General features: G+C 34.5%; 2 protein-coding genes across 2 annotated transcripts; one reads left to right on the top strand and one right to left on the bottom strand.

The window, feature by feature from the left end:
- The first annotated feature begins 701 nt into the window (after positions 1-701).
- Positions 702-3889, top strand: LOC137930601 (WD repeat-containing protein tag-125-like). The gene is made up of 5 exons (XM_068773898.1): positions 702-916; positions 1220-1409; positions 2097-2298; positions 2513-2710; positions 3709-3889. Exons 1-5 carry the CDS (start codon positions 712-714, stop codon positions 3880-3882), a joined length of 969 nt encoding a protein of 322 aa, XP_068629999.1. The 5' UTR covers positions 702-711; the 3' UTR covers positions 3883-3889.
- Positions 3890-4078: 189 nt separating this feature from the next.
- On the bottom strand, positions 4079-24128 carry ssh (Protein phosphatase Slingshot). Its single transcript, XM_068773230.1, is given in 9 exon segments — positions 4079-4369; positions 4371-6357; positions 6626-6895; positions 9443-9637; positions 11727-11792; positions 12536-12699; positions 13841-14009; positions 22634-22692; positions 23828-24128. Coding segments are annotated over 9 exon segments (3000 nt in total). The 5' UTR covers positions 23882-24128; the 3' UTR covers positions 4079-4333.
- Positions 24129-24396: the final 268 nt, after the last annotated feature.

Genomic DNA, 24396 nt, shown 5'->3' with positions numbered 1-24396 from the left:
TTTAAACTACCTATCCCATTGCCAATGAGAATTTTTTAGAAAAATTTTGTTTGATTTATCTATAGGTTTAATGATCTGTGCAAAATTTGTCACGTCTAATAACTATGTCATCGAATAAATAACAACCATTATTACATAAATTCTAAATCTTTTAATATATGTAATGGATCCTCAAAGAAAAACGGTAGCTGGCCCGGTAGCACCATCTAGTATAAAAACAGCTAGAAAGAGTTTTGCAGTTACAAATGCATTTGTAAGACGAGACGAAAAAAAAGGCGAAATTCTTACTGTACATACGAGCGCACCCAATGTTGAACATCGTTCTTTCCATTCAGACCAGTGCCAACTTTACCAAGGCGATGTTAATCTTCTTTCTATCATGTCCGTTTATTTTGTATTTTATTCATTCTTTAGCATTCATATTTATTATGATTGTGTCTCAACACACGAGTACCAAAATGTCGTGCGTTATTTAAATGAAAAAAATTACTTAACCAATAGTAAATTAAAATTCAAGAGCTTTAATCGTTGAAGAAACAATTATGACAAATGGTTTAAAATATTTTAGTAATAACATATTATTCCTGTAGATACATTGATTTCAATTATATGAAGAATATTTTCTTTAAATCATTTTCAGACTGCCAACCTAAAATAGCGCCCTTATTTAGATAATCTTGTTTGTCCTATAGAAATACGAACAAAGATATAATGTGCTGTAAATACACAGAGGACGTAAAAGATATTGCACTTGGTTTTTCTGATGGTACAGTCAGATTATTCGATTGCAACAATGGCAACTGCTCGCACACGCTCGTCGACGACGAATGCCGCACTTACCCTGGGCCGGTAACTGGAATAAAACACCGTCCGGTCAGCAAATCCCACCCTGTCACAAACACCCTCCTTACTTCGTGTAAGTAAAAAGAAGTTATAAAAATACCATGTATTCAAATGGAATCCCAACAAAGAATTTAAAAATATTTTTCAAAACTTGACGATAAATCTCAAAAAAAAACCGAATGTTCTTGTAACATACAGTTTTATTGAATTTTATAAAGTTAAGCTAAAATACAGATGTACTGGGAATAGTTTGACTTCTGTACGCTATGTAGCCTTGCCTACTGCAACTTGCTAATTCGTTATGTAGGTTACTTCGTTCAATCAGGGGCTTTCAAGCGAATACCTGGATAATTTAGATAAAATTACTTGTTTCTAGACGTTAATGGATGCGTAAAATGTTGGAAGTACAATTATCATCAATGTTTGTACACAATAAGAGAAAAACGACAGACTTTGGGTTTGTGTTACCACCCGCGACACTCTAAATTTGTTACGTACGGAGATGACGCTACTTTAAACATGTACGATGATGAGACGCAGACACAAGAAAGAGCCTTTCATTCTAGGTACTTCGTGATTATTAAAATTTTCAGAATATTTTATGTTTTAAAGCTTAACCATTTATTAATATCCAATAAATCGATACTTAAATTTACCTTACCGTTAGCAGTATTAAACTTTTATTGTGTTGACGGTAGTTTGCAGTAATTAATTGATATGGGATTTTGTTATTCTAAATACAATCATACATTTTATTAGACATTTGGAAACATTAAAAAAAAACATTATTACTACCTTTCTTCGTTTGGTGTTTTATAAAATCTTCTCAAAATCAGAACCAGTAGAACGTTTATCCGATCGAAGTGACGCCCTTTCCATAATCGCAAAATTTTTTAATAGAATTTTGCGGGGAGCATCTCAATTGTGAGAGATGCTTCCCGCAAGTCTTTATTAAGCATACGTCATTAAAGCCAGTAATTTAAATTGTCTGGTTTTTCACGATTCTCTTATAATTTATATAGCACTGTATCGTTACGGAAAACATATAACAATAAAAGCCTTAACCATTAGTTTTCATTTGTAACCTACAACTACGAAGGCAGCATAAAAATTACAATGTTAACCTTGCTATATATAAACACTTTTCTGTGTTTTTCATTGAGATAATAGAACTTATCTAGGTATAGGTTATTTAAAAGATACCTTTACAAGTGGCCAAATTCATTTATCGATTTCATATAATAATTTTTTAGTGGAAGAAGAAATGTTATAGATGGCCACCAGTCTAGAATTTTCGCATGCACGTTTAATCCAAGGTCAAACCACGAGTTAGTATCGGGTGGTTGGGATGACGTGGTTATTTGTTGGGATGCCAGACAACCATTCGCAACTCGATATTTTGTCGGTGTTCACATGTGCGGTGAAGGTTTAGACTTTGATAAACCCGGCAAACAGGTGAGAACTATATAACATTTTTACTTCTATTACTGGAATATTTTCCCCGCATTTATAATATAGGTTGAGATACCTTCCCAATTATATATAATACAAATATCTCAATCTCAGTGTATTGCATTCATGACCTAGATAGTTTGAAGTATTCAAATAAATGATCTATTTTAGTGTAAAAATTAAAACTATGGCAACATTAACATCATTAACGTTTTAGATCGTAACATGCTCCTGGCAAGATAACGATACTATCCAAATTTGGGACTACGGGTCGTGTAAATTGATTGACACGATTGTACCAGATAATCATCCTTCAAAGCTTTATTGTGGAAAATTTGTGCCGAACACTAATTTGATTGTATGCGGCGGTTCGGACGGTAACATACTCCGTGTTGTAGATTTCAACTTAAAACTGGTAAATAGATTAAAATAAGTATATAATGAAAACAACTACTATTTTAAGTTTGTTTAGACAGCTTAGCTCTTTGTCGCACTGACGTAGTAAGGCACTCTTCCATCCCTTGTCCGCTAGGTCTCTATAACCAATTGTCTATGAAAATAAATAGTTTAAGCAATTACCATAATCCCTTATCTTAATTCAAACAAAATAATTTAGAACAGTGATGGTGCATAATATTCTGATAATTTATAAATAAAAAGAAAATAAATTATTATTGAATAGAACAATAAATACCTACTTACTTTTTTAAATTGATTAAAATATAGGTAAATTGATTTATTGTTGATATGATTTTTATTTTCATAAATTTTCTTTTTTTTCGTTAACTTAGCGTATGTTGTATTTGCCTATCGTTAAAATTAGTTTCAATTAGTCCTGTATCTTTTTAAAATGCTTTTATTTATTAATTTTATTAGCAATCCTTAAAATAAAAATATCCATTAAAAGTATGTTCATGTGTTACCGGGATTCATAATCAATTTTCTTTAAGGTGTAAACTCAACAGTAAATTTTGCATCAAATTAATATTTTAAAAATGAATTAATATATATTTAAATATTTTAAGTCTGTGATTAACATTGTTACAACAATAGATGTATTATGTAATTATGTAATACTAGTACTATTTTAAATGTTTTGTTTTTGAAAATGTCAGATACTTATTGTAATTGAAAACTTTTGAACGTACATATCTTGCTCAATTCCTACACATTGTAAAGATTTTAAAAATAAACTTTGGATAACGTAGGCTACTCGATATTTTCCAAAAATAACAATTATACAATTTGATACCCTAAAAAATAACAAATGGATAACAACCTTTTTATTAGCTGCATAAACATAAAATCATTATCAGTCTTCAGTGATCATATTTAAAGTAAAATTTTGAATTATTTTTTAAGAGATCATCTTATCATATTACAAGGTATACTAACTAAACATATACATTACAGACAGAGTGTTCGATTAGATATAACCCTGGTGCTATATATGCATTTGATTATGGAACCGTACGACGGAAGCCGAAAAAAGTGACAGAAACTTATAAAAGGGTAAATGAACTGCAGACCGTACCTCGTGTAGCATTTGTAAGCGGAAAAAAACTACAAATTGTTGATTTTGGCTAAGTAAACATCAAATAGTATTTTTATATTTACATACCTTAATAAATATTGTAAACTTAATATATTAAAATAAAACTATATCAATTTTATCAGCTTTGTGTCACTTCATGTTTTTGACCATTTAAAGAACTATTTTCTTGATCGAGTAGCCTGATGGTAATCTGCCAGGATTTAACGGTAGGAAAAAAAAACCCAGACATAAAACTTGTACATCTGTTGTATCGAATTTATTTTCTCTTTTAACATCTCTACGCAAAACAGCCGCTTAATACAATTTGAAGTGATAGACAAATACACTGTGATTTCATTTTTTTGTAAATAGTATATAAAACTCTAGAAAGATAAAATATCGAGTTTGGCAAGAATTGATAATAAATAAAAACGTAATACTCCTACATAGTATTATACACAGGATTGGAACATCTATTATTCGACCGATTCAAGTTGAGCCTCGTCAACGGATGGGTTTTCCCATGTTGCAATTGTTTTTTGTTTTGAGCTTTCGACATCACAGTTGAGACCACCACATTGGAATAATCGACCGGTGCGATCGACAAAACTACAGGCGCTGCAAGAGTGGGGGGCGGAGGTAGTGATGGAGAGGGGCGATCGCCGACGCAAATCGAGTTGCGCACCGGGCGAGCCGCGTCTGGCGCGCGTCCCTTGTGCGTGTCGGGGGGTCGCCGCGTCGGCTCGCCGCCCGATTCGGTACGCATTCGTCCCGGACGCACGCGATCGTATCGCCCGACCAGAACCTTCACGGACAGGTCCTCGCCCAGCGGCGGCGACGTGCCGACGCGGTTACGCAGATTCGCGCGCCGGCCGTTGTCCCCTTCGAAGCGTGCCTCAAACTCCCTTTTGAGGTTGCTGACGAGGCCAGATGCAGAGGTGTTCGCGGCGGAGGGCGCAGCGCGTGGCAGGTCGGGGTGCGAGACGGCAGCGAGGCGGCGGCGGCGCGGGCCCGCACGCAGCCAGGTGTCGGCGGGCGCGGAGGCTGACAACCGCCCACCCCACGTCGACGCCCCGCGGTCCCGCACGCGCTCCATCCGTGCTGCCGCGTTCGCCAGCTCCTTTAGTATGGCACACGTTTCGTTAAACTTTCTTTCGTTAGCTGAGATGTTGGCACGTCGCGCTGCTGCCGGCTCGCTGTGTTCTGTGATGATGCCTAGGTCGGACGCAGGTTTAACTACAGGCGCCGGTTCAACGCTTCTTTCGCTTCGTTCATCAGATCTTTCTTTAACCCGTTTAGCAGGATCTTCTCGGACCACGACCTGCGGACGCGCCATTCTCGTGTCGTACGAGCCCCATGACGAGTGCCGTGAAAGGTCCGGCACTACGGCACTGTCGAAGGAGCTCCAGGAACTTTGTCTGCTCGGAGGCGGTGCGTCGTCCTCGATCATCCTTCTATCGTCACAGTCTATATTACTATCTATACAATTCGAGAAACCGTCATTAGTTTTAATTTTAACGTCAATTATACCACTGTCACTTTTCACTATATTATCACTATCATTACCGTTTTGACAGTCATCACTTTTGGGCCAGGGTACTTCCCCGGGATCCCACGTATGTATCTTGTCTGCTTCAACCTCTGAATAAGAATACTTGTGACCTAAAACACGCGAAGGCGACGCCTGCTGTTGTTTGACCAACACATCATTGACTTGAGCGGATAAACCAACAGAACCTTCGGACGATCTGCTACTAGGAACTTCGGAGAGATTACCAAAATTTAACCTTTGTTGTTTTCTGGTAACATCTCTGCGATCAACAGATACTGCATTCTCTATTTCGTTAACTATATGTTTAACGGACGGGGCTGCTTCCTCCTTTTCCTCTTTTAATCTTATAATTTGATTTGGTGAAACGCTGTAGCTTCCATTGGCGCACGGCATGAGCATGTGGCGTGTCTCCGATGCGAGATTCTCGAGAGAAACTGAAGTCGGTGGCAACAATTCCGAAGCCAGTTTCGTATCAGGAGACCACGACCGCGGTCGCCCCGAATAAGACCCCGTTAAAGCTAAAACTAAAGGAGTGGGGTCCATTATTTTACTTTCGATTTTGGAGGCAGTTTTAGGGGATTTCAAATTGGTTTCTGACTTAGATCTTTGTAATTTCTCTTTATTCTTCATGGCGTCGAGTATACCTTGATACGTTTCGAGTTGATTAAGAAAATTAGTATTAGGTTTAATACAATTCCTTTTAGCTTTCACATGTTTCAAGGCCTTCTCAAAGTTCCAGTTGAACGCTTTCATAGCATAAGCTATGACGACGGAAGCGGATCTACTGATTCCCATTTTGCAATGTACGAGCACTTTGGATCCTTCATTCCTCGCTTTATTTATATATTTGAACGTATTATCCCAATGTTTCAAAAGATCAGTCTTATCGTCGTCGTACACTCTAATATTTAGGTAATCGAACATACCAGGAAAAAAATTATCTATCTCCCGCGTCACGTTTAATATATGTCTAACCCTGAAAAGGAAAATACTCAAATTACATTATATTTCATAATTGTAGAGGTCGGTGATAATGGTTCTAATGTTGTAAAAAAGCTATTTTAGATTAAAGTTGTAGTTAGTGCTATGCTATTTCATAACTATTTAGGTTATCTCTTAAAACAAAAAGTAAGAGATGCAATAACAATTGTCCTATCGCAATTTTAAACCTATTACTGTAACAAAGTAATAAGCAAGTAAAGCACATGGCGTGTTGATGAAGTGACAATAATTAATAAGGTTACCCATTTCTTTGCAATTCCTCAAGATTGCTCGCATTCCACTCAGAGCCCAGGTAGACGTGGTCAAATATCTCAGTCGGCGCGTCCATCTGCCCGAGTATTGTCAGCATCTCCTGATCGATGAACGACTTGTACTCGGTCAGATCCATATCCAGTTCGTCTTCCAGCCTTCCCCGTATAGCCTTACTGGTTACTTCATCCAAGTCTACGCTCATCATAATCTCTTTTAAAGTACATCGAATCACACGTTCAGTTTCATCTCGTTCTCTGGGCCTGAAAAAAATTACGAAAATTTTCAATGAAGTTTTAGGGATAGCGTGCTCACAAACCTTAAATTAATATATTTTTTCGATTGATTTGAAAATTCTGATCTAACTTTGTTGTCTAATCGACGAACGGTATTATGCATATATATATACATTTTTACATAATGGTTCAAGTAATGTTATGGATACATTTAAAAAGAATGTCCTGTTTATATTTTAAAACTATCGTTAAACTGTAATACTTTCGCTTTTTTTTAATTGATCATACATAGCTAAGAAACAACGAGATTAGAAACATAGCAATTTGTATTACCTATAAATATCATAGTTTCTGTAACAAACTATACACTACTAGTAGGAATTTCAGACTGAAACCTTTGTTTGGTAATTCTTAAAGCCGTTCATTAAAATGAATTACGAAGTTGTTGCTATATTATAACAAAAAAAACGAGAGGCGTCAAGCACATAGCTATTAAAAAACGCTTCTTGGCTTTACAAATCTATCGACATGTTACATGTTTGTTATTATGAAAACTTAACAAACTTAATTTATAAAATATCGACACGAGTATACCTCAACTTAAACACTAAAGAAAACCTACGGAAAAGAATAATAATAACTATATCTAAGTTGTAAAATATAATTTATTGCATATTATATTTACTTGTATTAAGTAAAAAGAGCTCTGATGAAAGTGTACGAAAAAAATATAAACTAAATTTTTCAAAGATAATTTTCGTAATTTTTTCAAAACAATTACTAAGAGTGATAACAATATTACATATAGACATGTAGGGGTTTTTAAATAGCACCAAATTTATGTAATTTATTTGACTTGCGTTTGGTTATTAGTCTATTAACTTAAAATAAAATAAATAAGTAAAGATTTAGTGGAATCAGACGTTACCTTGCGGAAGTCCATCCTAAGTAAGAAAAGGACCAATATTTAGCCACTTCCGCACATGCAGTGGTAGTCGTGCAGCGATTAGTGCACACACAGAGTCATATACTGTGTGTTTGGCACTAATCGGTGTAACATAAGTCCTGAAGATGCCCCGTGGAGAGGTGAATCACGTGTTGAGTGATTTGACGGTGGCAGTTGTGTAATTCGCATTGTTTGCCACATACGCATTTATCAGCGGGCTGGCGGGCGGTGTACTTTGTTGCAGGACTACCACTGCATGTGCGGAAGTGGCTAAATATTGGTCCTTTTCTTAAATAAGTAAAGCTCTGGCCTCGGTTTCAATTTATTTCATAAATCTAATTCTTATAATACAAGCTGTTAGTTGTTAGACTTCCTTTCTAGCTAATGCTCGTTTCATTCATCATCATTTTAAGCGTATGTCGACCACAGCCAAACAGCTTCTCCCTATATTTTCATAAGAAAGACTTTGCTGGTGGACGTCTTACGTTGCGCAAGCAGACCCGCGGTCTCCGCTCAAAAGGGTCTTAAGGCATCAGCAATGGGGCCTGCCCCATGCCACTTCAATTTACTAATCAGTTGGGCTACGTCGGTACTATCCTCCGTCTGCGGATCCCCTCACATTTGGTTCGATATCGTAGAGATGTCTCTCAGATTAATCCTCAAGATAGCCCCCTCCGTGGCTCGTTAAGCGACTGTGAGTTTCCAATGAGACCCGAAGTGAGAGACTATGTTTTTGCGTAAGTCATCACTGGTAACACACACTCGTCATAAAAATTCGTTATATTGAATAAAGCGTTGTTGACCAAACCTAAATAGGAAAATTATTGTAAAATCTCTATCCGGCGGCAATCACATTGACTGCGATAATGCTCTCTAGCAAAATTCGCCCTCTGCGTGACTTAGTCAAACGCTAATAAGTATAAATTGATATAGTTCACTTTTCGCGCTACAAAGTTCTACCTCGGTTGATTCGCTAATTTTTGGTTTAGGCCTGTATTAAGTTCTTATTTAAAACTTTTAAATTTTTTTTATATGTATTTATTTCTAGGTAAATTGTATTAAAAAATATTAATTACATTTGCTATTGACTAAACTGGTTAAATTTTGACGAGAAAATGAGGTCAAGTTTACGAATTTAACCAACCGCAAAGTTTTCAAGTGTTAAATTAGTATTTTGTGTCAATGTAACTTTAAACAAAAGATAATATATGTTAAAAGTAATTTCGAAGACGGGGTTTTAATTTTGGAAAATGAGTTATTGTCCAAAATAATTTAGTTTTCTCGTCGTAGTTTATATAATGAGCCGTACTTTCCAAGTTACGTTTTTGAAGTACTCTCCACCATTATTAAGAATTTTCAATAAAAAAAAATAATGAGTTCGCGAGATCGACTACTACTGACATCTCACAAGCGTAAAAATAAACATTTTAAGCTGTGATTTAATCGCTAAGCAATACTGCGTTTACTTTATTCATTGAGCATAGAGAGAGAGAGTATGTAACTAATCTTCTTTGCAATGATTATGTGCTAAGAATGTAGCGGTTGTTACTGGTAGAGGAGGATATCCGGCGTGCATTATTCTCTCATAAAAGATACTTTGCAAATTAAATACATAAGTAGATACTAACTTGTGCCTGAGTGAATCGGGCGAAGGCGGGCGTCGCGATTCGAGGCAGTCCATGGCGTGCCACTCGTTGAGGCAGGAACGGTCAGAGTCCACGCGCGCCTCGTAGTACGCACACCAGACGTGGGACGTGCCGCCCGCGAAGTGGTTCAACTCGCGTGCCCGCCCGCTGGCACGGTGCAGCGTCTGCAACGCCGACCTGCATATTTGCAAGCCACCCTTTGTAACTAAATGACCATTTAATTGACAGTTATTAAATACTGGTACTAAAAAATAAATCCACGGTAATTAAAATTCAAAATTTCCTTGACGCATTTTTGTAACGTTAATTATTTCAAAATTATAAATAGCAATCTACCATTGACTCGAAATGCTGAAAGATTCGTCTAGAAACATGTAAATGAGTTAACAAAGTTACACACATTTCGATTAACTAAAAACTAGAATTCTGTAATTAGATTTAATTAACAGTATACATTTAAAACCTCGGTATATATATTTTATATATATATATATATATATATATATATATATATATATATATATATATATAAAAAATTATTAATATATATATATAATATTGTATATATATATAAATATATATATATATATATGAAACAAACTGTTCTATTTTAGGGGAAACCTTTTAAAATTATATCACTTTTAATGTATTAATAAATATACAGGATTATCGGCTATATCGGATAATCACAATTTTCAACAAAAACTAAAGCTTTTACGTCTATTTCCAAACATCTTTAAAAAGTGACCACTCAGTAAAATCAATATGATGCAGTACATTTTTTTCTATTGGAATGTGATAGGTTTTTCACTTCTGGCAGTACAAAGTTTGAAACGAACAGTAATTAATTTTATTATGACCTAATCCGAATTTTGAAAACGATTTTACGCGAACCGTTATTAATTATTTCTGAAACCATTGATGTTTGGATTGGGTACATTATTATTTTTATTATTTACATTAATTGGTAGGTAATGCACATTAACACCGTTAAAGCTTTTACACCTATACCAATCATTGTGTATTTTATTATAAACTAAGTTGTAATGTGATATTAATATAATACATTAGTACCAATTATTTACTATCATGTTTCTTTAACACTGAATTATTTTTAAAAGCCAAGACCATTTATTCACTTAAAAGATATTACGGCGCCTCCCTTCTATCTTTTGATTATTACGGGGGGTTGGTATGACGGTGCCTTTATAATTTTTGGAGAAAAACAGTTTTCTATTACAGCTAGCATCTGAGCTGTATCTGTTTTAAATATTAGGAGGACCAGAAAGTAACAGCATTATTAAGTTAAAATCACACGACCAAATTTTTAACAAGTTTTTATTTTTAATCAACATCATATTCACTTTCGTTATCAACAACATTTGCCATCTAGTATACAAATTTTAAATGCCGGAGCGCTAAAATATAATGGGTTTTTCTGGAAAATTAGTCGACAGAAACCACATTACTTTCCATTCCCCCTAATACAAAGTCTTAGTATGTTATATTCTTTGTTTTATATAAACCTATTCCAGATTATAGGTTTTACTAGCCTAGTATTTTTACTTAAATATAATAACAATAATAAAGCTCGTTTTTAATAAAAGGATAACTTATAATGAAAAAGTAAACATAATACATGATTCAACAATTGTTCACACAGCGACCATTTATACACCGCATATCCGACATTTTATGCATAAAAGCATTAATAAATTGAAATATAGATATCAATGATGTTTAATAAGGTTAAGTAATCAGAAAAAAACAACTAACATGTTAATCGTCATCGGTCGTAAGTTCGAAAGTTGCCTTCTATACGTTATTTTAAAAACCACTGAATGTACAAATGCAAAAGTTCAAAAACATCATGAGTGATTGAAAAACTTTTCAATAGAATTTAAGACAATTGTTGTACAATGCTACACTTATTTTTGCTGGTTGCCGGTGCTGCAAAAGATTATTCAACAGAAACGTAAAGGTAATTAACAATAAATCGTTATTAAATCTATTAATAACTAGTTATAATCGTAATTATTATTCGAGTTAATCTAAATCATTACAAATAAGAATCAATGTTTTTTTGGGTAAATTTAAAAGAAGTCTACGTTATTTGGTACGACAAATTAAAATGTTTATTACAATTGTATGTAATTTGAATTGTCACAAGTTTTGTCGTGACCAAAATGAAAATATTGTAACAAAACCAAATCGGTATTAAGAAACAACACATTAAGCCGTTAGCAGTTGTATAACACGCACTTACCACATTGCTTGAACAGACACGGGCTTGAATATGTGTTGTTGATTGCACACGCATACGCTGAAACCTCTGCGGACAATGAATTTTTAATTAGTTATTGTTCATAGTTCACCCGAGAGTAGCCCGCGAGGTAGCTCCTTGTAATTGTTCTCCGCGCGTCGGGTATGATAATATCGTCTCACACGAGAAGGCTGATACAGAGTGCGTATTCATAAGCGATGCCATGGTCCTTGAATGTGAGTAATGTTTAAACTGTTAAGTGGCAAGACCTAGTTTCCCAGATAGCGCATCTAGGATAATTGTGGCCTACCATGTTTTGGCCGCAAAAACAATTTTATCATTGTTATCACAGCCATTGCTACATTCAACCATTGTATCCAATATGTAGTTTTTAATTATTATGTCATTTATGACAAGTTTATTTTTAAACCATAACTACTGCGTTTAAATTCAATAAGATCGCAGCAATACTTTACTCTTGGTTCTAAAGAAGATTCGCCATATGTTAGATAAAGCTCAAGTTGGTTATCAACTTGTATAATCACTTATGGAAACGTTTGTACAAAAGTCACTACGCGTTTTGAACATCTTTTAACTAAACATCGCGTAATGCAAGTATTTACATAGATGTAAATAAAAACTCTATCAAGTTTACTTCTGGCATGCAGCACTTATTAAATTCGAAGGTACTTTGTAAAAATTTATTTTGTATTGAGTGGAATTGTTGGAAATGTAACTTATTCTACAACTGTTAGAAATCACGCAAGCTTTTCGTCTATATTCTTACTTTAATGAATAATTGAATGTATTACCCGTCTCCGTCTAGCTTGATAGAAGTATCGGCGAGCACTCGCAACACGAGCCCCACGGTGGTCCTCTCGTTGCAGTCGATGCCGAGCAAGGCCGCCTCATCGTTTCGGCAAACAACCACCAGATAACGAGTGCGGCCCGCATGGGCACTCTCCAGCTTCACCGCCTAGCACCAGCATTATTTAACCCCAATTACATAATGTAACAATCAAACGTTTCTCTTGGGTCTAACCGACTAGGTTCCAGTGTTGATCTGGAATTAAAAAATGCACCAGCTGCCATTCCTGCAGTGCGCGTCGTAAAAAGCTAAATTTGTATCGCGGAACATCATAATAGTGCGAGGTCGGGTCCACTGTCACTAAGGCAGATATTTACATATGCAAATCAATATATACAACAGGTTTAGCTTTGTACTTTTTACGGACGGTTAATATTATCTATTGACCAAATCAGAGACTCGGGAGTTTTTATATAACATCAAATGTGAATAGTTCACTTAAATTTGTTTAGTTTTTTAAAATGATAACGACAATATTACTTTGTTAAAATAGGTCATGCTATTATACTGCCATCCAATTCCAATTCCTGAGTGCGAAATAGTTTTTGAATGTTATAACACGGACAAAAACGACCGTAAAGTTATTTATCAACATTTATCATGGTTAAAGTAGCTAATCGGTGCTCCACCTGAGAATTAGCAATAGCTTGCAAGATCCCTTCTCCCAGAAGATTATATCATAGAAAAGGCAGGAAGCAACCACTATTATATTAGGCGTGATTAGTGAACGACATCGGAAACCAATTTATCGATTGCTAGAATTGATATCAGGTATCTCATATTATGCAACAAATTAATTTTATTTCAAAGACTGATTAAAAAGAGTAAATACAGGGTTTGTAACTTTTAACATATTTACATGACAAATTTTAGTGCATTCCCTGAACAAAATAATAAATGGAAAATTTAAACTAACTCAAAAAAGCATATTTTAATGTATTCACAATTATGTTAAAATGTGCGTATAGACGGTCCAATATTAAGTCTTAGTATTAAGAGTGTTGTAAAAGTAACAACAGAAAATTGTTGTATGATCTTCTCAGATTCATCATTCATTTGGTAGAATCGTAACTTTAAATTGAAGAATGCCTTACTAATTAACTACTTCAGTTCTTGTGATTCTAGTCTCCATCGTCCACAAGTGATCACTTCAAATTATTCTATGGGGATAATAATACGAATGATCAATGATAGTTTAGTGGTATACTGGGACATATGACATGTCACTGTGAACAAAGTATTTGTTTACCATTTTGAGCGTCTCCTCGGGCCGCACGAGATAGAACATCGCCCGCAAGTGGTGGTGAATGTCGGGTTGCGGCAGGCGTGCGGGGGAACGCCTCCGTTCGGCACACCCGTGCTCCGCAACCCCCAGCACCAACGCCGCGCCCTTATTTGCGAAGTAACACTCATTGAGACTGCAACAAGTAAAACACTGGCAGAATACGTAATACACTCAACAACACTACAAGCAACGTACAACCATCAAAAAAGCAAAACCAATTTTGAACACAAAAGCAAAATTCCTACTGCAATGCAGTGGCCTCCATCAAAGATTGCCACAATAATCGTCCTTGCGCTGCTTGCACCCAGCGACTTCCCGCGAGCTTAACAATGTCGAAGATCCACCTAGAAGGAGGACTACCCCCGGAGCGTCTACCGCGGTGTATGGTAGCCACTTCGGAACCTCTCTGTTCCAACGGCCGTTTGTAGCGCAAGCGATGTGCCACGCCTACTGCCACTTCAGACGAGCAAATCTCCGAGTTACGATTTTACTATCGTTAAATATGATCTACTACACTAGGCAAGTTAGTTGAGATTAGTTATTATGTAGTAGAAACTATCATGCTTATGCATTATTCAAGCAAGATTTTCGGGATAATATTCTGACTTTAACTGTTTTACCATGTTTGGATTTTGAGACGTCTGCAATATTAGAGTAATAGCGATTGCCAGAATATAGATATTACTAATATTTAGGTTAGTAATAGTAAACTTATTCATTATACCCTACTTTCTATTAATAGAAACACGTTAAAGTTAGATGAAAGAAGTTTTCAAATTGCTAGCAGAACCGATGACTAAAGCGTTCTAGAATTGATAACAATTACAATGTACGACAATGGTCATTGCAATGTAACTGATTTGCCAAAGATATCCTCATAATCCAATAATTATTCCTTTAATTATTTCGTATACTTTATTGACGTAAAAAAAAAGTTTTTTTTTTTGTTAAATACGTCTTATTTCAGTATGTTGAAGTCATGATTACCTTTCTTTTATGAGATTGACAAAAACACCAACGCCTAAGCACTCAGTGAGCGCATCCTGACGAGTTATGGAAACCAAATCAAATGAAACGTATATCAATAATTTTTAAGACAGTGTCTAGTCACAATGGAATACATGAACGTAAAATGTAACGTATCAATGTTTTAATTATACATATAATTTTCCATTTTTTTAAAACCTTTTGGTTTTAAATCAGTCGGATACGAAATATCCATAATTCCAATAAACAGTTTTAACACATTAGTAACATTGGCGGTTTGTGAAAGAAAAAAATATCGGTACTGCTCCTAAGTTAAAAAAATTTGTACAAAACGTCCTTCGATTGAAACGCGCGATAGTCGAATGCGGTAGTCGGTAGCAATTTTTCTCATTTGATATAATGCAACCGCGAAATGATTGAGTGACGCCATTTTTAGCAAAGTTGCAGCAATCGGTGTTGGCGCGGCGGTTGAGTCCCTTTCACCGGCGCAACTCGGAGCCGGCTCAACTCGACACCGGTCTCGAGACGCGCTGGCTGGCCCGTAGCCGTGGGTTTGCCTTAATATGTATACGGGCGCGATTACTCATTGAATTCCCTGCTATTTTATGAGGCCTAACAATACGCTTGCATCGACAACGCGCGCGCTGTGTATATTTAAACCGTACTTACATCCATTAGCGCGTACCGTGTACCAACATGCTCGCGTGTTTTATAGCACGGCTTACGTATTTTGTGTTGAAAAACATTATTTTGTAAAAAAAAAAAACGCATGGCAGCAAGATTGTAGTCTATGCACGTGCACGCATGAACAATAACAAAGAGACATAAGTATATTAAAGATTCGAGTAATACCATTTACAACCTTAAAGTTAATGACGGTTTTTAATTTTCAACGGCAATTAATTGAGATTATACAAAATTTAAAACGTCTATTATTTTTAAAATACTTATATTAGCGCTGAATTGCTATCAGCAACCCGGTCAGCTCCGAATTCGTTACCAATATATTTCGTGGAATTCACGCACAATGCGAAAAATAATCAAAATGCTGCATCGTGCTTTTTTCAATTTAGTGTAGTATACACGGTATGATTAGTTACAGTTGTAAAAGCTTTAAAGTGTAAAACGTATAGCCCATTTGTCAGCAAAAAGTTTTTACATCCATTTCCAATCACTCTGTATAATAACTCTGAAATGTACATTAATTTATTTTTTCTATTGGACGGCAACAGGCCAATAACTCAAGTCTGCAGAAACATCTGATTATAGTATATAAGTGTATTATTTCTGAATTTTTTTTGGATAGGATGTACCAAACATTAATTGTCGGGAAATGAGCTATACATTCACCTCTTTAAAGCGTATGTTACATCCAATCATCCTGTATACTTATAAAAGTAACTTATAAATGGTCTTTTACATAAAATCTCTAACGAATATGCACATTCGTTATGTAACAAAATTTGTATTAGGTTTCATAGAGATTATATATCGAAACATAATCATTATGATCGCATGACCCTGTAGCAATAATAATCTTCCCCCGATGAAATCATTCAACCATAGGTGATATCTCAAATCGTAGTATACACTAGAAACTAAAAAAGTGGTTGTTATTTTATAATAGTATATTATTTACGTGACTCAAGTTTTTGGTGCAAGATTTTTTTAAAGATTACATTTTTCAGTATTCAAAAAAGTATAAAACAAGACCACTCTTTATCGTAAAAAATAAAATAACGATGTACGCATTGGCAGTGATAATCCTATCAGTTATTACACTTCAAATATTTTTAATATGTAGTGTTATACATCATTTAATTTTGCTAAAATGTTACAAAATTTTTTCGTTTCTCTATTTTAAAAGAATATTACTGTAAAATTCACCGGTGGTAGATATAAACTAGGTGGTAGGCCGACTGCAACGCCTCCCAAAACTCAATACATATTGATGGAGGATAAAATAAAGATTTTTTTTTACATGTACGAGGGTGAATCAAAAAATTCTTGGAATCAATATTAAAAAATGCAAAGATTTAAATAATAATATTTTATTTTTCTACATAATCTCCCTCCAATGCAATGCATTTAGAATAACGCGTTTCTAACTTCCTTATTCCTTGTGAAAAAAAATTATTTTCTTGACTCTCGAAAAAGTCCTCTACGGCAGCTATAACCGCGTCATTATCGTGAAATTTTGTTCCACGAATTTCCTCTCTTAATTTTGGAAATAAGTGAAAATCACTTGGGGCTAAGTCCGGAGAATATGGTGGGTGGTCAAGGAGATTGAAGCCAGCACAGCGGATTGCGTTGAGCGCAACTTCCGATCGATGAGCAGGAGCGTTATCTTGAAGGAACAACACGCCCAACGACAGTTTTCTACGACGTTTTTCTTTAATCGCTTCACGCACTTTCGGGATTAAATTTGCATAATAGAGTCCAGTAATCGTCTGGCCTTTTGGCATGTAATCAATAAAAAGGATTCCTTCACTATCCCAGAACACAGAGGCCATAACTTTGCCAGCGGTAGGAGCAACTCGAAATTTCTTAATGGATGGAGAGGATGGTCGTTTCCAAGACATGCTTTGTCTTTTAGTTTCAGGATCAAAATGGTGGACCCAAGTTTCATCCATGGTGACAAGACGACGGCAAAAATTATCCGAATCACGCTGGAATTTGATTCACCCTCGTAGTATTGTAGAGACCCGTTTGCAGTGTAGTTAATAAGGTCCAGTATTTCGCGAGGTCCACTACCATGATTATCTAAGTTTTCACTCTACCATTATGATATAAATATGCTGGATATCCTCTTCATTGTCTGAAAGTAAGACCATTTCTGATTCACTGTATAAGCGAGTCGAGCCATTAGCATATCGAAGATAGATCATTCTCATACAATAGATGCGCATGCAAGTAACTAATGGCTCCATTCTCAAACTCAATACTACGCTCTCTACCACCTACTTTAAATGAGTGTTTCACTATTCTAAACTCATTACCGGGAGGAAAGTCAATATACTGCAGAATCTGACGATCACCGGCATAGTAAAGGGTATAAGAGCACATGGACGCATCATCAGATCTGCACTACTCTTAACACCACTGTTTATTTATTTGTGGCCTACAATCGATATCCATGGCATCTTGGGTAGGCTGTCGCCCCAGGCGCTCTTAGCGAAAGTGGTCAGAAAATGGATCCGTTACTCCCTTCGACCTCCAAATAGATTTTGCTTTATAAACAGTACGGTCCTTGCTTTTCACACAACCACCAAACTAAACAGTTACACTAGAAAATCATACGCCTGCACACTCGACGGTCATGGTCATGTAATTGTAACTTTGTACCATAACGTACGGACCCCGCTCCTGAAATATTAACTCAGATGAAGCTGTAAGCAGCAATTGGGAGAGGGTTGCCGCTATTTAATACGGACCTTTCTTCTCCCGGCTGCGAGTCACTACAGCGCTTTCTCATTATTTACAATTTTTCTACATACACTAACACCTAATACTTATATATATAAACAATACAATTTGGAAGTTTTACCAAATTACACTGCCTCGAGGTTTAGGACAATATGCCGGGCCTACTCATCTAAAGATTCTGCCGTAGATTTTTTTTGAAGTGGTCCGGCAAGTTGAATGGAGGTATGAGTCCAATCGTCTTTCCCAGTTTTTACGTTTAATATGTGTGTCCTTACTTCGAATATATTTAAAGTATTTAATAATTATTTTCTACAAAAAAAAAACCTTTACACGGTGAATTGTAAATAAAACGTTTTTAGTTATAAGGTTCCCTCGAGTGACTGCACGGTCCTGAACTTATAAAATCAAGTTACACAACACGAGTGTTTTCGACACCGACTAACATTTCGCTAATAAATACAGAGCATAGCAAAGAGGCAAAGCTAGTGCGAGAATCTCGTGCGTCTAAAATAGAGATAAACGAGCGGTTAGGGTCGCGCTGTGACATTTACCTTTACACGGGCCGTAAGCTTTTTAAAGGAATCGCTCGAACATATATAGAGAGGTCATTCGAAAATAGCGTACCGGAATGAGCACATCAAAAATTCACACACGCATCTAATGATGTGACGTATTTATCACCTCATCTAATAATAGAATGAAAAGTAGATATTTGTTTGTAGTACATTAAGTAGGAACGAATATACATTGTCACTTCCACTACAGCGGCAAGGGCGGTTGCTCTCAAGGTTCGTTAAAAATAGAGCGGCGGCGTGTTGCCAAAGCATTGCTACGCTGCCCGCACATATAAGAAGCAGTCCGCCCGCCGCGATCGCGTCTTTTTCACTTTACCCAATTTAGGGCGGCCGATGCGATCTTCTGCACACCTACCCACCGCATGGCGCACCGCGCTGTCATTTATTGCGCGGGAAACAGCTACGTGACTACCACGTCCTTTTAATTATTACATATATTACGTTGCACATCAATTTTTGTGATATATATATATATTCAATTGCGAAATGTCACAAACGAATGATTGATCAAAAGTGTTATTAGTTATAATTGATGAATTGTATTTTTAATATTCATAACAAAAGATCGACTATAATGTACTTCATTGATCAGCATCACCATCATTGTGCCAGCTGATTGACACCGACGGCAAGGAATAAGTCTCATTAATAACTAATTAAAAATAACAATCAATACAATTACAGATTACGGTTTTTAGCGACATATTAAGGGGACCGGAAAGTAATGTCGCTTTCTTAAGTTAAATATCCACAACTACATTTTAACAAGTTTTTATTTCTAATAAACATATATTCACCTTCGTTATCAACAACCTTTTGCCATCTAGTACACAAATTTTCAATGCCGAAGCGTAAAAATCATTTGGTTTTTCTGTAAAAGATGTCGACAAAAATGACTTTACTTTCCTGTTCCCCTGATACATACTACCTAAATAAAGCTTCAGTTCATTTTGTCCTTTATTTTTTAATTGTAATCTTGCCTGTTTTTGTTACATTGTGACCATATACTGACTCTGTAACATTTTGTTTTTTAATTGATATACTTACACTGACAATATATTTTAAAAAAATTACATTTTACAGTTATCAATTATTTACCTCCTTGCTTGCTAAACAGTTATGAATTTCAATGCACGGACAATATAAAATTAATGATTATCTTAGCAGAATGAACTACGTCTAAACCGTATCCACAAATGAGTAACAAAATTGTATATTATCATACATGAAAATTTAAATAAAAAGCTTAAAAAATACTCGTAACTTTGGCGTTTCAATCTAAAAATGTCTAAATAGGTCAGGTTAATTTTCACTAAAAGACGTTTAAATTATATAACAAGTGAATAATTTTGATAAAACTACATTGACACGACCTAACGACGCCTAAAATGGCCTATTGAATTCTATTAAACTCATCACAAAACTGCGCTGTTTTTGAACCAAGTTTATCGCTTCTCCGGACTAGTAGTGCATTGAATACCTAATGTTTTGTTTCTCTTCAAAGAGCGACAAAAGTAGTCTCAATAACTTGTTTACTATTAAATACCATTGTAAATTATACTGAATGTTACCTCAACTGGAGTCTTATTGAATAACAAGAAAGAGAGTTGTAGAGCTACGAGAGCCTTTTTCCTTTTTCTGTATGTATGTCTGTATGTTGAAGAGAATGCCTCCATATTTGTGTGTTAACATATATTTACGGATAAGTTTAACAAAAAATTATGTTGTATTCAAATTCATACAAAAATGAACTAGACAAATGTTTATTCTGATCGAAAAATCATGACTAAACTTTATTTTCTGTAATGTACTTTAAATTTGTAGTGTTATTTTTAATACAATAAGTTTCAAGTTTATAATACTAACGAAAACGTGAGCAAGGCTCCCTTCTCTTTTGCCTTTACAAATATCACAAGAGCAGATAAAGGATCAAGGATGATATTTAAACTGTTATTTTGAAAGCTTTAAAATGCTATAATTTTATAAAGCTCGTTTCCTAAATCACCGCCAATACGAAATCGGTCAATTGAGTAGACAGACTGTGGCTAAAATAGCAAAAGAACGCAAAATACATACATTAATTTAAAAAAAAAACAAAAGGCATATGGCCGCAGATATCAGTGTTATGTATAACAATAATGTATAATTCGTCATAAGCAATTGTCTTTTGGTTACAAATAATAACAAAACCTGAACATAGCCCACTCGCTTTTCTCTAGTTTTCAGTTGCAAATTAAATTTTTTTTACAACTTTGTTATTATCCTTGGCTTTAGAAACGAACTACTTTTCAAATGAAAATTTAAACAAAATGTTATAACATGTCACATATAACATTAGAAGTTATTAGAAGCAACTTAAAGTACGCTGTGCTGAAATATAGAGACAAACCTGTAGACGCAAATAGCTAATAAGATGCATATCTTCGAATTAGTTAAGGATATTTAAAAAGTTATCTGGAGTTAAAAAATATATTTGGAAAAATATGGACGTTGTCAATTAATTATTCCTTTTCATAGACAACAAATCGTAATGACAACTTTAACGTAAAGATAAATCGATATAAAAATATATATGAAAAAACGCAACAATTATAACATTATTTATATTTTAATGATTCGTTCACTAATTTTATTCACACAAACAACAATCGGTAAACGATTGTATTAAGAACATGAAGCCGGTTAGAAGCATCCTAAACATTGTTTGTACATAAAAACAAAGCGAGACACTTGTCGTCAGACGATAAGAAGGCCACATTTGCAGAAAAATTGATACCTTGTTCCTTTCGCAGTTAAATTTATTCGTTGCGTTCGTTACATATTCAAGGTCTTAGTTATTAGTACGAAGAAACAATTTATTGTGCACTGAATAAATAAAACGAGCCGGGCAAAATAATACTACGTATTGTATATTATAAATTAACTTTTCAATCTTTTCCGTTTAAGCACTAGGAAAAGCAAAAAAAAGATAATTTTAAAGAGTGAACACTTATTACATTATTACCTGAACGCAACCATGTCATGCACAAAGACATAAGGTGTAATGCAAGTGACAAATGGACAAGTAATCACGTTCCCGCTTCTACGACACTAGTACAAAAACAGCGTATCTGCGGTTGCGTTTTCCTGGCGGGCGCAATTCGTCAGCGACGGCGCTACACAAGCCACGACTCACTGTTCAGTGTCCCGGGGCACAATACGCTGTGCCCGACGCACCCGTCCGACTCGAGCGTCACGGCTTCCATCCGAACTGAACGGAGCTGCGTATTGCCGCGTAAATATAGATACTAAACGTATAACAGGAACAAGAGGCGGCCAGAACACACTGTATTATAATTGTCGCATTTTTATAAGACGTCGCGTGTTAAAACATACTTTGTCAATAAAAAATAATACAGTTTGAGTTATATTTTGCTGTTAAACAAAGAATAACACTTTCTTCAAAAAATAGAAAAAGTAAATTTATAAGTCGATGTAATCAATTTTAAATCAATCTGTAATAGTAAATAATACAGAAATGTATAAAATTTTTGGTGAATATTTCTGAGTCAAGTTTTCAATTTCTTTCATATACCATGATTGTTGCTGAATATTTGTATATACAAGATAAAAATAAAATGACACAAACACTGGTAAACATTTGATATTTCTGTCTAAAAAATCAATGCATATAACATTCTTAACAAAACTTAACTTTTACATTACATGCAAAACTCTTATAAATTTTAAAAATTACTAACACTAAGTTTTATACAAAAAAGTTTCCTACCTTTTGCTTGTACGATTTCCAACATCTTCTTCATCAGTTTCACTCGATTTCTCATCTTCCTAAAAAGAAAATTACAAGCTATAGAATCAAATATTTAATTTTATAATGCATAATTTGTAAGTACAATCTACTGAGCAATAGAAACATTATTTCCACCATCCCATTAGATAAGCAATAGAAAAATTGTTTTTAAAGGTTGGGCTATAAAAAACACATTTCATTTAATTTTATTTTCATCAAAAATTTGTACCAAATTTATTTATTTTGTGGCTTTAACCTTATCAAATTTTATGTAGTAGTATAAAAAAAACATGGACTGGATGGATGCCAAATTTGACACTAATAAAAAAATCAATAGAATATTACAGAATTATTTATGAATTTATTTAAAAGCTAAAACAGACATTACTATCATATATAGTAAACCAAATATTTTTTTGGAAACATTATATCCTCACCCTAAAGCATATCTTGTTTAATACATTAGGTCATAAAATTTATAATCAATTGAGTATATTTCCCTTCTTTCACTAAACTATTGACAATACTGTAAAAATATTTTAAAGCTCTACCAGAGTATTCTTAAAATGGTTTCAATTTACATTTTTGAAGAAACTTTAATTTTAATTTAAAAAAAGAGTTAATGTTTTAATTAAATATTAACTCTTTTCAAAGGATGATATTTAATTGAAATTTACTTCTTCCGTATGTATTTATTCAATATTTATGTCAATTAAAAATCCCTATTCCATTAAATTATTGAAATATATATAATACAGTATATTACATCAAAATTATTATTAAAAATATAAGATTCGTTTTAACTCTATCTATTATTTTATAGGTAACTTTTAATGCCAAAAAAGCATAAATAACAAATTCCATATAAACATTTACCTCACCCAGCGATAATTATCCGTCAATCGCGTTAATTCAGTAAATGTTGATTATGAAAATATACAGGCATTACTGCAATATAGGTTATATGTAACTAAATTATAATATATATAAAGTTTGCTGACATAGTTTTCTGTTAAAGATTTTGCGAACAATATAGTATACTAAGGGATAGATTGTTTAATAAAACGTCAAGAACAAAGAGCAAAATAGTACGAGTTTCATCTGTCAACCTTACTGGTCCTTTGACTATGCAAAATTATTGACCTAACTTTTACATCCGTTTTTGTAACTCACCGTTTTCCTTGGTGTTTGCACACTTGGAGTTCGACGAATTGTTACAAGTGCCATACCACATACCACACCAGTGCTAACGAATCATTATTAAAGCAATACACAATCACAAACATAAACTAAAATAATATTGACTTATCATAATACTAATCTTTTTTTATGAATCACTAAATACATGGTAATCTCTACGAACACACATAATTATTACAACTACATTCGCATCTTTTAACTAACACAAAGATATAAAACGAAAAGGTAAAGATTTGATATTTAATTTTATTCTTTACCTAACGTACGTGAAACAAGCGACATTATATAGTTGCAATAGTAATGCATTACAAGCAGAGACACACATCATTCAAAGAATATCCACAGATTACAGTAACACTTCATACTCCATAAGAAAACATTTCTTGCAATCCTTAATGTTAACATTGTACTTGGCTTATTTGTCTGAAACACGTCAAAAAGCAATACGAAATATATGTTTTGTTTATACTAATACTCGTACCATATATTTTTTTTCCTTTTCTTATTATGCAAACAAGTAATAAAAAAACTAATAACAAAAG

The sequence above is a fragment of the Battus philenor genome, unplaced genomic scaffold (genome assembly GCF_028537555.1).
Source record: "Battus philenor isolate CCGP_79_NKW_IND1 unplaced genomic scaffold, ilBatPhil1.0.hap1 SCAF_6, whole genome shotgun sequence".
Classification (NCBI taxonomy): Eukaryota; Metazoa; Arthropoda; class Insecta; order Lepidoptera; family Papilionidae; genus Battus; species Battus philenor.
This window is presented reverse-complemented; position numbering and strand designations above follow the sequence as displayed.